This window comes from Rhododendron vialii, chromosome 4a, assembly GCF_030253575.1.
Source record: "Rhododendron vialii isolate Sample 1 chromosome 4a, ASM3025357v1".
NCBI lineage: Eukaryota > Viridiplantae > Streptophyta > Magnoliopsida > Ericales > Ericaceae > Rhododendron > Rhododendron vialii.
The window spans coordinates 6,862,502-6,878,248 of NC_080560.1; the positions used below are offsets into that span (position 1 = coordinate 6,862,502).

At 39.1% G+C, this 15,747-nt stretch overlaps 2 protein-coding genes across 2 annotated transcripts; one reads left to right on the top strand and one right to left on the bottom strand.

Moving 5' to 3' along the window:
• The first annotated feature begins 678 nt into the window (after positions 1-678).
• On the top strand, positions 679-5,784 carry LOC131322948 (metal tolerance protein 1-like). The gene is made up of 2 exons (XM_058354552.1): positions 679-910; positions 4,284-5,784. The coding sequence occupies exon 2, from the start codon at positions 4,284-4,286 to the stop codon at positions 5,568-5,570; it is 1,287 nt and encodes a 428-aa protein (XP_058210535.1). The 5' UTR covers positions 679-910; the 3' UTR covers positions 5,571-5,784.
• A 253-nt stretch (positions 5,785-6,037) lies between these two features.
• On the bottom strand, positions 6,038-10,831 carry LOC131322950 (F-box protein At3g07870-like). Its single transcript, XM_058354553.1, has 4 exons — positions 10,597-10,831; positions 8,451-9,667; positions 7,061-7,376; positions 6,038-6,383 (listed from the first exon to the last, which is right to left on the bottom strand). Exons 2-3 carry the CDS (start codon positions 9,606-9,608, stop codon positions 7,086-7,088), a joined length of 1,449 nt encoding a protein of 482 aa, XP_058210536.1. The 5' UTR covers positions 9,609-9,667; positions 10,597-10,831; the 3' UTR covers positions 6,038-6,383; positions 7,061-7,085.
• Positions 10,832-15,747: the final 4,916 nt, after the last annotated feature.

Here is a 15,747-nt window from a genome sequence, read left to right on the forward strand (position 1 = left end):
CCCTTAAAATTACGTTCTGCACACATTGAACGGTTCGAATTTTCAAAATTTGATCGGAAAATGAAAATTTCTCATTTTAACAAAATGAGGGATCCCTCACTTGAAAATTCCCATATATATATATATATATATATATATATATATATATATATATATGTGCCGATTTTCCTCACATAAAAATTGATATGAATTTTGAAACAAAATTAATCGAAATTTCGCGCACATATCGAAGCCTTTCAATTCGTTTAAAATAAGTTTTAAAAAATTTCTATAAAAAATTAACTCACTTCCGATTTATGTCGAACCACTTGGGCGCGATCGGGTATTTATCTCGCAACCCGGAATATAAAGACTCATCCCTAATTTGAATTATTTTATATAATAAAATGGTTACGTGTAATTGAATTATTTTTCTTATGTTTATATGTGGGCATATACGGGGTAAGTGTATTCGGTTAATGGAGCCCAAGTTTGTGCGTCGTGGACCACGTGTATGGTACTCACGTGTAATGAAGATTTCTTTTTTAATGCAATTTTTAGAGTTAATTGTTATTGATTGTTAGCTTTTGGGGGCCTTAAGTGTATTGACTTTAATGTTGGTGCAATAACTTGATTCTTAGAGGGACTAGAGTGCAATTTCTACAGTTAAATAGGGGAAGGCCATCCGAGGACTCGGCGGCTCTCTTCTTCTTTTTTTCTCTTTCTCCCCGTTGACCCCTCTCTCTCTCTCTTTCTCTCTACCACTCCATGCAAGCCCCCTTTATTCAACTGAAAAATCGGAAGACCGTGTATCTCGCAAAAAGGTTAGAGGAAAAGTTGTTCTACGCGATAAGAGCTTCAAATCCATCCAAACAATACCACTATTGGAGCACCTTCAAATTTCTCTCCCATCCTAAGGCTTGGATTTGAGGTAGGATTATTTCTCAATACTTAAGGTGTTGATCCACTGAACTTTTAGTAAAAGTCCGGTTTTGTTCTTATTTGTCTGTTTTGTGCCAAATTTTTTTGATTTTTTGATAAAAAAAACTTTTTTCCTTCTCTCCAAATTGTTCAAAATATTTGGATAGAAGGAAAGAAAATTTACTTTTTTCTTGAATTAAAAAGTCACAAAAATTTAACTCAAAATTAACAAATAAGAAGAAAATTTAAATAAGGACAAAACGAAAAAAGTAAAATAAGTTATTAGTGGTCTAAATATGGGAACGTATGGTAAGGTAATTTTTTTTTTTTTTTTTGAAAGTGTTAAGATGTGCTTCAAATTCGTGATATTAAGTAAATGAAACTCGTGTCCTTCACCTTTATTTCTCGTTGCATTGCTTAACTAACTCCGATTTGTCATTTTATTTTCTACTGTACTCTACTGCTGGTGTTCTGCTGTAAATTCTGTTAAGGTGTCAAGGCCTGGAGTTAGGGGTGGCAAATGGGTGGATGTGAACAGGTTGAAATAGATCGCGGATCAATTATGGATCAATCAAATAGTAGTAAACAGGGTGAAACGGACACGGACGGATCGAATATGAGTCAAGACAAACCTAAGACAAACTTGACCCGACCCGTTTTCCTTTTTTTCTTTTCCTTTTTTTTTTTTCCCCCACCCTCCTCCCCTCTCTCTCTCTCTCTCTCTCTCTCTCTCTCTCTCTCTCTCTCTCTCTCTCTCTCTCTCTCTCTCTCTCTTATTAGCTTGCCCTGTTTCTCTCTCTCTCTCTCTCTCTCTCTCTCTCTCTCTCTCTCTCTCTCTCTCTCTCTCTCTCTCTTATTAGCTTCCCCTGTTTCTCTCTCTCTCTCTCTCTCTCTCTCTCTCTCTCTCTCTCTCTCTCTCCTCCCTTTCTTATTAGCTTCCCCTGTTTCTCTCTCAAACACCAATAATTTCAAATTGCCTTACAATATCATGATTAAAAAAATTCTATAGAGTATGAAGTACGTAACAAAGTACACATTTGATGTTAAAATTTGAAAAATCTGATAAAGATTCACAAATCTTTGTCAGGGTAAGTTTGGCAAACTTTTTTAGGTCTTTTTTTTGGTCCTTTTTCTCATTTCATTTGAACTTATTTTTAACTTTGGTCTATGTTTTTATGCTCGTCCGATGATGGAAAATAAGATGTAAAAATTACGGGTCTTTTAAGTCCAATCCATATTGAACTCATTTTTAACTCACATAAACCCATATAAATATGGGTTGATATAGGTTCAACCATACAACCCATTATTATATAATGAGCGGGTTGAGTTGGGTTATAAGTGAACGGATTTGGGCAGATTATAAAGTATGGGTTGGAATTGCGACTTCTACCTCAAGTAAATGAAACTCGTGTCCTTCTCCTAAGTTTTGGTGGTCTTCATTAGAAAAATGGTGTCTGCAACTATGTTGTTTACGTATGTATCGACATCATTTGCACATGGACATATGTTTTTCCTCTCATTGTGTTGTTTGGATTCATTTGTGCCCTTGTTCAAATATTTACAACCAAAAAGATCCTCACCTGTACAATAAGCTTTAATATGACGAATGTTGAAAAATTTAACTGGAGGGAAATCAAGCTCAAAACCTTCTGTGTTGTAGATGATGAAAATTTATAGTAATTATGAGTCCTTTGAAAATCGTGCCCCACGCATCGATGGCCATTACAAGCATAGCGATAAACATAACTCAACCCGTTAGTCAACTTACGCCCTCCGTGGTAGCCAGGAGGAGGAGGTGACCCTTTTACTTGTGTTGCTGAAGATGAAGGCCCTTGAAAGCATTTAAAGGAACAAATACTGGCTAAAAGTACTCCAAACACGCCAAAAAGGCACTTTGAAAAGGTTTGCCCATGTTTAACCCCTATCTAGCTCCTCTTGCCTTTGAATGCTTGTCAGCTTGCTTTGCAGCCGGATCGCATCCTCTCTTCCCATGACCCTGAGTTTCTGTTAGATGCTGCCTAGGAGAAACAGAAAAGGAATAGGATTCTACAATTTCCATTGGATCAGGTGACCCCGGGGGGTTCAACTGATGGGCATTTTCTTTGGTCAATACGGGATGATGGTAGCCGCCCCCTTCCCCTCTTGGAACTTAAACTGGAGTTTATATAAGGCGATGCAATTCCCAGTTGTTTCTTTCTTTTTTGTACACAAAAAAAAAATCTCCTTCATAAAGTCAAGAATTGTGAGACAGGGAAATAAAGAGATACCTTTAAGCCATATTAATCAACCCACGAAGGGTTGTGAGGCTGAACCAAACGTGGAGAATGAATTTGTATCTGTGCACGGAAGTTGCTGGTGGAAATTATGTTAGAGTAGCAAAGATTGATCATAACATGTTAGAGCATGACCTTGGACTACAGAGCATGATGCAAACCAAGTCAGAGCAAGACTTCGGGGAAAGGGATGACAGTTGACATAGACATCGCTGCCTTGATCGTGGCTAGTGAGAATCACCTCTAACTGATTGCCTTCATCTGATAATGGGTCGCTGCACTAAAGACCTCCTTCCCTCATTACACCAGCCAGTTTGATGAATTATCATGGTTGTTTTGCAAGACCAGGGGTTTCTTGATACATGGTGCACGCCTATGTTTTAATCCAAGGGGTAACGTCTCAACTTGCTATCTACTCCGGGGTGATGACCATCAAGTGGTTTGGGCAACTAAGAGTGGAGTTGACTATTTGTGAAGGATCATAAGCTGACTATTAGCAGAGGATCGTTGAGCTGGTGGAGGCATGTCCTTTTCATTGTAGATGGACTTTCCTCGTGTGATCGTTGAGATACGTGCATTCGATAATCACTGAGTCTCTGAGGACGCAATATATGCCCTACTAACGTGCCCCTCTTAGGACAAGCTATTCTAGCCCTAATAGCTCGGCCGCTTAGAATCATGAATACAGATACACACGTGGCTACAACACGACGTACATTTTTAATGGAAATCAGGAGATGACACTGTTGGGAGGCTTGGGACAAGTCGATTTATATGTATTATGAATGCAGGAAAATAAATACTTGGTTTTCTATATCACTATTGGTTTTCTGTATTTATTTTAGAAATTTGTTTCATGGGCAAATTGAAATTATCGATATTTAGACTGCATAAAACTGGAAAATCTAAAGGAGAGGAGTTAATATGTTCGGAAATGTGTTATTTGGACTGGTTGATTTGACAGGTAATTTTCTTATGTAAATTGTAAACGTGTTTAACTGATGAGTAAACATGTTTGATCTATGATTGAAGCTTTGTTTGCAGTCGTACCAATTTGTGCTCTGATTAAACTCGAAGTTGATGGTTGTGTTACTCGTCTGTATTCAGATGGAAGAAAGTAGTCATCAACATGGGCAGATTATTGAGATTAGCGGTGAAGATTCTGGTGGAGAGAAGAGCGTTGGAGGGAGCAAACTCTGTGGAGAAGCTCCTTGTGGATTCTCAGATGCTGTAACCATCACCAAGGATGCAACAGAACGGGCAGCTTCCATGAGGAAGCTTTTCATTGCAGTTGCACTCTGTGTTGTCTTCATGGGCGTTGAAGTAGCTGGAGGCATTGAAGCCAACAGTCTTGCCATTTTGACTGACGCCGCACATTTGCTCTCAGATGTTGCAGCTTTTGCTATCTCATTGTTTTCTTTGTGGGCAGCAGGCTGGGAAGCAACCCCTCGTCAGACTTATGGGTTCTTTCGGATAGAGATTCTTGGTGCTTTGGTTTCCATCCAGCTCATATGGCTGCTCGCTGGGATTTTAGTTTATGAAGCCATTCTAAGGCTTATTAACGACACGGGAGAAGTCAATGGCTTCCTTATGTTTATTGTTGCTGCTTTTGGTCTTCTGGTAAATATAGCCATGACTGTATTGTTGGGTCATGACCACAGCCATGGGGGACATGATCATGATCATGGTCATGGTCAGAGTCATGTGGGTCACGGTCACGGTCACAGCCATAGCCACGATGATCATGATGATAACAGCCAAGGTCACAGGCATGGGGTGCGGATTACCACTCATCCCATTAGTCACGAGGAGCACCCAAGAGATGAGGAGCATGGCCATGCTCATGAGGAAGACGAGGAGCATGGCCACACTCATGAGGAAGATATGCTCGAACCACTGCTGAAGCAAGATACCCAAGACAAAAACAAACCAAGCAGTGAGAAAGAAGAAAAGGAAAAACGTAACATCAATGTACAAGGAGCTTATCTCCATGTTCTGGGGGATTCCATTCAAAGCGTTGGAGTCATGATTGGGGGAGCCTTGATATGGTATAATCCAAATTGGAAAATTATTGATACGGTTTGCACCCTCATATTTTCCGTCATTGTGTTGGGGACAACTATCAAAATGCTCCGGAACATACTGGACGTGTTGATGGAGAGCACGCCTCGGGAGATTGACGCTACAAAGCTCGAGAAAGGTTTATGTGAAATGGATGAAGTGGACACTGTACACGAGCTGCATATTTGGGCCATCACAGTTGGAAAGATTCTGTTGGCTTGCCATGTCAAAATAAAGCCTGAAGCAGATGCGGACATGGTGCTGGACAAAGTGATCGATTATATTAGGAGGGAGTATAATATTAGTCATGTGACTATACAGATAGAGCGTTAGTTTTGAGCTTTTAAGAGCATTAGGCCTCTTGTTACTATGACTACTGCTGCATTCTATTTCAATTAGGCCTCTTGTTACTATGTTTTGTGTGTGTGTGTGTGTGTTACCCTTCTTCAACAACAGCAGTTTTGTAGTATTGCATAAGCCTTCTTCGGATGGCCGTCGATTACGTTTCATATCAAATATTGTAACAATGTTGAATCGCATCACAAAACTGTTTATTCTGTATGATTTTTTGGGATTCATGGTAGGTTCAAAGAAGAGCTCAAAGGACAGGAGTAGAAGTGGGTTTACTTTTACAGGCAGAAGAGAGAGAGAGAGAGAGAGAGAGAGAGAGAGAGAGAGAGAGAGAGAGAGAGCCATATTATTAGAGATCACTATTAATCAGTTCAAAAAGCGCCATACTATTAGAGATCACTATTAATGAGTTCAAAAAGGTTCTGCAAACAATGTCCAAACCCCAAAAGTTGAAGGTTCCTTCAGTCCTTGCTTGCGGTGACACAGTAAAGACCGAAAGGAAAAGCAATAGGATTCACCATCGTTCAAGCATATAGAACAAGCTATCATAATTGAAATGGCCATGACAGAAAGCCCGGCTTTCTTAGTTTGTTCAAAATAGCTCCTGCGTAGCAACGCTATGAAGTACTGCAGCAATCAGTCTTCCTCAGAAAAAAAAAAAAAAAAAAACCTTCTGTTCCTTCCTAAAAGTTTAGCCTTTGCACATCCATTCCATCTGATAAATGCAAAAACCAGTTTGGATCTTTCTCCCTTCACCTTTAGTGGAAAGACTTCGTTTGTAAGGTGAACTTTGCCCTGTATTTGTTTGATTTGCTTTGTTAGCAATCAAATACAATTTACCAAGGAGGAAATAAGATAGAGCTCATGCATGAATACAAGAAGGAATCGTCGATGCTTGTAAGTGGCTTCTATAATGGAGTCTAAGTATTCTACTAACTAATCAAAAGCCATGTTTCAACCACTCAACACATTTAATTTCCAAAATGGATTGCTAATCCTTAACTTTTCTAGGAAGCCTAGGAAGGTAACAAATTGAAAAAGTCACTTAGGTGAGATAAAAGTCTCATGCAGAGTTTTAAAGGAGCTTTCTAACTCTCTTTTTTTATCAGCAGGAACTTTCTAACTTTACTCGAAACAAATAATGGCAATCTCTTGTAATCTCAAGAAATAGGTTTCTTGGGTCAAAGTAAATAGGAAAAGACAGGTAATTATTTATATTTTTTTTTACATTTTTTATTTTTGAATATGATACTGGTAAAGTAGCAATACTAATACACGAATAATACAGCCAGTTGCACAGTAAGACTTACCAAAAAAAATCCTAAATTGGTCCAAGAAAGAGTGGCCAACATAAACTAATGCCACTGCATGTGGTATTGATTTCATGTGCATAAAGCCTAAAGTATAAAACGAAACATAAAAACTATAACTGGACAAACTAAACCAACATGAACTAACAATAAACTCAATACCTGCTGGAAGAACTGTAGCTTTGTTTCACCTCATCTTCTCCTTAAGCCAAGCTAGTCTAATTTCATCACTAGCCAGTCCCATAAACTCCTTCCTAGTGTCACACTTGACCAATATCATCGCGCCAAACATATACAAAGGATCTCCTTCTGTAATACCCGATAACATCTTCAACTTTAGCAGACATTCCTCACCCGAGGGATCATTTGGATTACGATGAACGTGCAGTTGCTGATGAGCAGCACACCCACTGCTCCGGCCCTTCATATGCTCCCACATTCTGTCCAAGATCTCAGTGCGTTTGCGCTTGTAATACACCTGCAGTGTAAGTTGACAGAGGGGATAGTCCATATGTCATGCTCTATATCATCTACTAATCAAAATTTATGAGTATGTATGCGAACTCATTCTCAATATGCCTATAATTCCAATACTAGGTAGAGAAAATCTTGAAAGGCAAGTGGAGATGAAGTTTTCGTAAAGCCAGATCACTAGCTCTATACCCACATAAAACCTGAGTTCCGACATCCAAGGTTACCACTTTACTACTGAACCCACCATGTACTTCATAGTTCCTTCCAAAGAACCCAGCAGATAGATGTGTGGCTCATCGAGGATGGGATGCAGGATGATTACACACAGTTAACTTATTGAAGGATGAATCCCTTGTACGGCCAGTACTTGAAGCAAAGAATAAGCTGATTAATTAGTAGCATAGATGGATTTGAAAGGTGAGACCCCAAATACTGGAAAACAGAATGGAAAACAATTGTTACAAGTTGCTAATTCTACACAATGAAAAACAAATTTGCTTGACAATGCAAAGGCCATCATTCATTTCCTTTTGCGCATTAAAAACCTTAAAGGGGCTACAGACTCTGCACTACAGCACTAAGCACATAGTTTCTATCTCCATTTTTCCCAACAGACAAGAGCCTGGCTGTCCTTATTCCACTATCAAATTCTCTGGCAGAGGGAACCCCTAATTGCCCCGATCGACATGTGCACAGCAAAAATCGACTTTTTTTTTTTGCAGCCAGGAATATTACTTTTCTTGAGGAAAAAGGCTTGATACTTCATCCATGTATCATTATACTTAATAAGTTGGGTACCCTAATAATAGTTTATGTGTTGTTCCCGTTGGGCAACAAAAGAACAAGAAAAGACCTCATAATTTAGAAGGTAAGCAATTATTTTGTTCAAGATCAAAATTCACACATTTGAAAAATAGCAGATGCATTTGGCCTAAAGGAATTCTTGTGTAGATATAACATAGAGAAGAGACTTTGCGTAAGAAACGATACACGCTTAGTTTTTAATCAAGAATGACAACATAATAGTTTCAGGTGAAAATATAACTTCATGGAAACGGAAGGAAGGAAACATTTATACCGTGCATCTTTCACCTTTCGCAACATCTGCGGGGGAAACAAAGCTCGGAATATGACCAACCGCGCAGATGGCTGATTTGATCTTACAAATATTCAGATTCTTGAAACTACCAAACTTGGGATCATACTGCAGAAGAGCATTCCTGTTAACTAACATCAAGATGTCACCACTCTTTAGGATCATTATTGGCTCACAATATTTTACCGTAAAATATTGTCCCTGAACAGTCACCGATTTCTCAATAACAAACTCTTTGCACCAAGACTCCTGAATGTTGTAGTGCTTCATCGTCCATATCTCAACATGATGAGGATTAGAACAATCACACATGGCCAGACTATCTTTTAGCACACCCACACTCATACTATTCAGAAGTGCCTTCTTCTCCAAACCAAATTCACGAGGCTCTGGAACAACCCGAAATTCCTCATTACCAAAGTCAAAACAATAAATGAAATCCGGGCTATTAGGAGTGAAATTCAGCCAATGAAGGGCTCCATTCACGGAAGCATTGAACGAGTACTTAGGCAGATAGCAAGGCAGATGGTAAGGCACCCTCCCTAAGCTTCTCCATGGCCCTTCACCAAGTGTATAAATATCAGCCTCTGCCTCATAAGTTCTCAACATAGTAACGGTGTTTAAGGAAACTTGTTCAAGAAAGAATTGTATCACCTTGTATTTGTTAGTCAATGGACTATAGCCAATAGCACTGGTGGTATCATCATATTTCCCAGCACGAGATGATAGGGGTATGCTAATGTACTCCCCGAGGATAGGATTGGTTATGTAAAAAGAGTCATCCTTAGAGCAAATCAAACCATTGCAAGAGTTCACTATTTTCTCTTTACTAAGTTGGTAGTGCATTTTGGGTTTGAAAATCATTTGGGCATCCGCTGGATGGCTGTTAGGGAGGGTCAGGAGGCTAACATCAATTAGCCGGATTTGTCGGTGGTGGTGTTCGATGGGTTTGATCAAGAGGCTGATTGGGGAATTCGAGAGGTGGGTCTTGGCGAAGTGAGGGTCCGAGATTAGAGAAAGCCAGTCTTTGCAAACGAGTTGGCAATCCAATAGGGTTTTGATTGGGAGTCTTGTGAGAATATCGAAGATGATGTGGGTTGGAAGTTCTGGGATGGGAAATTTCCTTTTCTTATTCATCATTGTATTACAATGTTTGCTTCAGTGCTCCATGTTTTTTCCCCTTCTTTTCTGAAGTTTCTCTGTATCAAAAAGACTAAAAATTTTAGTGTAGCAATGTCAAAGCCATCTGACATGAAATTATCAATAACTTCAGTTTGCAATGGTCAAAGTTCAACAATTCGATTAGGAAAAAAACTACGGTACACAATTACGTACCATATGCACCCATATAACTAAACCATTGAAAGGCATAACCATGCATAACGTATGCACCAAAACCATTGAGAGGCATAACCTTAACTAATGAGATGGCATAACCTTGACTATTGAGAGGAGTAACATTTTTAATTATACCGGGTTTGTACCGTAGCCATTCTCGATTGGATTGAGGGAAAAGGGGAGTGATTGTTTGTTAGACTCTATCTTATATCACTCACCTAAGCTATGCAAGATTAGTTAATGTATTCTAAAAATTACTTCACCTATTGTCAATTGGTTTTAGATTAGAATTCTTCAAGAAATCTAACAATTTGAAACAACGTGAAATAAAAATGAAAATATATCTAAAGAGGGAAATTGGACGGGGGAGGGGGAGAGCAGAGAGGTGATAATAGGATAGGTTTAGGTTTCGGTTTGAAACTTGTGGAAAGTGCGGAAAAAGAAGATAAAATAATTAAAAAGGAAACTGTAAGAAAAAACAAAGAGAACATTTCACTGGGCTTAGAGTGTTTTCTCTTCTCTCCTCTCTCAATCCAAAAAAGGGTAGTGCAAAATTTTTGAACTTTCCCTTTTTTTCTCTTCTTTTCATTTGTTCCAAACAAACCCACCCTAAATGCGAATTTCCAACAATGTTGAATAGGCAATCATCAAAGTCCAAGAAACAAATTCATATACAACAAGATGGAGTTCGGAAGAAAATACAGAAAATATAAGAAAAATGGAAGGAAGGGGAAAGTAGTTCACAGAAAGAGAGAGAGAGAGAGAGAGAGAGAGAGAGAGAGAGTCAAACCTGAGATAAGTCTGGTGGTGAAATGCAAGAATGGGGAGCTGAAACATTTTAAGAAATGGGGCTTGAACTTTGAAGGGACCTCAAGCAAAAATTCAAAATTCCCGCCAGAATATGGTCACTGTGTACGGTACCCGGTCTTGACATTTACCAGGTTTGTAGTTTCACAGAAAACTCTGACATGAGAGAGAGAGAGAGCTCTCAGAGAACCATTTTTGTGAAGAAGCCTGCCAAATGTCAAGACCATTTTGCTTTGACAAACGTGTAGGTTTGTACCTTCGCCTGTACTACTCATTACTTTCCGGTTTCCACAGTTATGTTTACCATTTACTACTTCTACTTCTGTGTAATCTTCACATGGGTCTCATATATATTTTCCCGATAGTGGAGAACGGATGCATGCAACATCTTTTCTTTCTTTCTTTTTTTCCCCTGAACGCCATAGCAAGCCGATGAGGGTAATGTTGGGCAGTAAAGATACAAGTACAGCAAATGATGCACAACTGCCGCGCACAGATTGCTTTTGCGCCCATTTCGGGTCTTACAAAGATGATCGAATTGTTCATTTTGTTCAAAATATATCGTTTAGAATTCCTGTAAAAAATCGCCTCAATCCGATATCAAGAAAAACGTTTACGAATCATCCAACTTTGCTTCAAAATTTAGCCTATATTTTGAAGTAAAGTTAAATGATTCGTAAATGACCTTATTGATATCGGATTGAGGTGATTTTTTACAAGTACCCTAAACGACGTATTTTGAACAAAATGAGCGACTCCAATCATCTTTGCGGGATCCGAGACGAACGCAAAAGCAATCTGTGCACGGCTACTTTGCATCATTTATTGTACCTGTAGCAGCATTGTTGGCTGTGATCCACGCTCTTACCTCTTAGACAACAAGTAGCTTAGCTTCACCTCATCTTCTCCTTAAGAAGTCGAATCTCATCACTAGGCCGTCCTAGTGGCGTAGCCAGGACTTTAGCATAAGAATTTGCTTTCAAGACCTTGCATGGACTATACCCAAAACTTGAAGTCAAATATGTACTGCATCCCTGAGGTCATTTTGGGAAGGAAAAAATGCTGTCGTCCTTGGAGAATTGGGTTAGTCACCAGTACCACAATATTATCCTCGAAGAAACGAGAATACAAGCAAATTAACCCATTGTATTTTTTTGGGGGGGAAGTCTTAAGTGGAAGTCTTAACCCATTGTATGCTCCTAGAACTTCAAACATTTAACCCTTGTCTGGGATGTAAATTTCAAATATGAACTTCATGCATGGGGCGCTCCGGCAGCATAAACAGGAGGGATTGTTGAGCTCAAGAATGCCGAAACGAGAGCGGTACAATGGACGATTAGACTGAGGGGAAGAGAACCCCTTGAGAGAATACAAGTGCGCAAAGTAGGGATGGAGGAGCAGGTTTTGCCATGTCTTTGCATAATCGCCTGCATCTAGTGATGGACTTGAGATAAGAGAGTCTCCATAAATTGTTCCCATATTATGTCAGTTGGAAGTTCTAAGATGGTTCCCTGCTTCATTGTTTGACTTGTTTTCTTGGTGGCTTGGGTTTGGTTTCAAAAATTTGGAGAAGTTTTTGTGGGAAACAACTTTCCAAGCTACAATTTGGTCATTATGGTTGGTTAGGAATGATATTGTGTTCAACAACGCTACTTGGCGTGTGGAGGATCTTGGGGAGTTAATTAAAACTAGAGTAGCTATGTGGGTTAAGGTGAAATTCGATATAAAGGTGCATTCGGTGGAGGACTTTAAGGGCTATCTTAACAGTATGAGGAAGGTGAAAGTTTGATTGCTTGTGAGAGGAGTGGGTGGTCCAATTATCTGTTGGATGTGTCCTCTTCTCCTTTTCGTCTTCTTTTTTCCTTGTGATCTTGTTTTCCGTTGCTCGTAAGCGCCTGTGCTTTGTGAGCTTCATCTCGATGTACCCTGTTCGAGCTAATAAATTTCTTCATTTTGCTGAGCAAAAAAAAAAAAAAAGTTCTAAGATGGTGGCATATGCCGCGGTTTTGTTCTGAATTAGGGCTGTAAACGAGCTTGAGCTCGGCTCGTTTACTAATGAGCCAAAAATTCGAGCTTGAGCCTTATCTAGCAGAGTCCTTATCAAGCCAAGCTTAGTTATTTACTAAACGAGCCTCTTTAATCGAGCCGAGCCACCCTTAACGAGCCGAGCTCGCAAGCTGCTTGATTCGTTTATAGTTCTCTAAATAGACCTCCTATTCTGTACTCGTTGAGTCTTTCTATTGTGACAAGGCAAACCAGTAGAAAATTTGCTAATAATAATTCACAGAACCCCTAAACTGTGATGTTACCTTCTTGTTTTTCACTTACAGAATTTACAAGTAATATGAGACTTAAGACCATCAGTACCAAGGCCTCACTGTTTACCAGCACCAATGAATGTTGACTATATTTTATTATTGCCAATGTCTATGAATAAAACAATGTCCCACAAGCAGGGTATTCTAATTCATTGACCAGTTCAAAGTTGTTACTGAGATCAAACGAAAACAGGTTACTTGACGCTGAAGGTCATGCTGTCTAGATGATCGCAAAAATAACTTGCTTTCGAGGGCTTCGTTAATCCAACAAAAGAAATTGAATGCGTAACAGTATTTTTCCACGATGCAACACGAGCCGGACCAACTCGAGCTTGAATTCTTTGCTAACAATCCACACTGAGCCCAACTCATAGGAGACCAAAGTGAAGTCCGCCAATAAGTTTTTGAACAGAGATCCAACAAAGACACAGGTTACGGAACAGAGAAATAGCCAGGACAGAACCAAAACATAAATCCCAGAGAAACAAATACACGCAAGTTATGATGTTGGTTCTCAGAAGGGACTGCGTGATTACACCCAGACGGATAGTTTACTCTCTGAAGCACCGCTGTAATCTTCTTATCAGCCATCTTTCTAGGTAGAAGATCCGGCTTCTTTCAAACAGTTGAGTATCTGCACATTCGTCAGTAAATTACACGCCAGAGATAACAGCATACCAGTAAAAAGAAATTAGTTCAATTCTTTCACTTTCTACAGCTGCCAATCCCAAATTGTAACGGCAATGTCACATTTTCTTGTATCATAATATAGCTCTGTAATCAAGCTTTTCCTATCACTTGAATCAAAAGAAAAGAAGAGAAGTGAAAGCAATTAAGCAAAAGCAAGACCAAAGGGACAGAGTCGAAGGTGGCAACCTTTTACCAGCCCCAGAACCAACATTCCAGTCTCATTAGAGGGGTTACAAGCCCCGACACCCCTTGTTGTAACGATGTTCTAGCTAGCACCCAAAAATAACTAAATATAGCATATGCAATAACGCAAGAAGTAAGTTTAAAATCTATCTTGAAACTCAAATTCTTCCCCGTTGAGTAGATAATGAGATGATGTCTTTCTCCACTGGGTTAGGATTGTAAGTAACAAATAAAGAGCAAAGTTTCTTGTGTCAACTTTTTTGAGCTCAGATAAAAATAATACTCCCTCCATCCATTTTTAAGTGTCCTGTTTTGTAACTCCAACTTATTAAAAAGATATCATCATTACATCTTTCACATCAACTTTTTCCTCCACTTTTCCTACTTACCCATCATCATTACACTTTTACTCACTAACTTTTCAAAATGAAATATATTTTTAGGGACAAAATAGACAATGCACCAACTTTTATCCCCCTAACTTTACAAAATGGACACTTATAAAGGGACAACCTAAAATGGAATACTGGACACAAAAAAATGGACGGAGGGAGTAGTAATTCTTTTTTGAGCTTGCCAAGGCCCAAGATACAGGAGTAAATGTCTGGCACTTCTGTACTGAGCGCCAAAGCTGCCACCTCCCATTTATTTGAAGATTTATAGTCATTTTTTGAGCCCTTGATTTATCCTACTGACTTAAGAGGCCATAGGCCACAACTATGCTCTCATCCATGCCACAGTCGCTACATCTATCTCAGAAAACGAGATAACAGGAAGTCTAAGCTGATTCCAGAATCAAAAATCGCCTACCAACTTTTAGCAATAAAATCATGACAAATATGCAATTGGTTCCGAATTCTTCTAAAAAAGTATATTGTCTTTAGTCGTTCTAGTGTTGTTGACTCTCACTTGCTGGAAAAAGATTTGCTGCACTATTTGCAGCTTAAGTCCACACATGTCCGCAATAAAGTATGCTTGGCAACAAATAATTTTTTGCTAACATAAGCAAAACTGAGGTTTATTTTGGATCTTTATATTCTGAAGAGGATGATTTAACTATTCCTCACCAAAGAAAGGATGAAGGGAAAAAGGGGCATAGGAAAATAGATGATTATCATACCATAAGTGGCAACGGCCAAAAGGAGCAAACAAAGCGAAATTATCATGAGGGTGGAAGAAACGTTCGGGGAAAAATAACTTTGTCACTATTGATAAACATGTTCATATGGGGTTTGAGAGACGTGACAATAGAGTATCTAGACAGAACCATGAGCATATATAACAATTTTTTTTATCGACAAAAGTAACAATTTATTAGGAATAGAGAAAGGGATTTCAACCAAAAGTTGGAAGGTACAGTCGGAGGGACAAAGCCCACAACAACACGTGAGGGCCTAAAGTGCCCAGATAAAATCAAATACAGCTCACACAACCAAAAGGCCTAAACAGCCCAAAGAAAACCCAAAACCTAATCCTAAAATTAACGCCGCAGTCAAACCAGATCAATTTGCATCTTTATAGACCAAACAAGGGATTCATAATCCCTTCGGATTCGCAATCCAATCCCATGACTTAACATGTTTAGCAAACGGGGCCTTAAGACTTTGTATTGAACGATCGATAGTTTAGGAACCAGTCTGACCGTTCATTAGTGGAGGGCGTCTAACGAGACATAGTTACAGATTTTCCAAGTCTAATGTAGGAGAGGCTCTGAACCATAATTTCAACAGATCATGAGCAATAAAAATCTAGTGAAATTGATAGCTCAAAGTATCCCAATAGCATACACAAAGCGAAATAAGGCAATTTTGTCTTCAAGTTGGGACTTAAAAGGCCCCACAAAGCTAGAAATTAAAAACCAAAAGTTAAAGTACCATTTAAGATAAGCACCAGCACTAAGAAACATCATCACCACTCATTATCAAAACCCACTTGGAACTCTA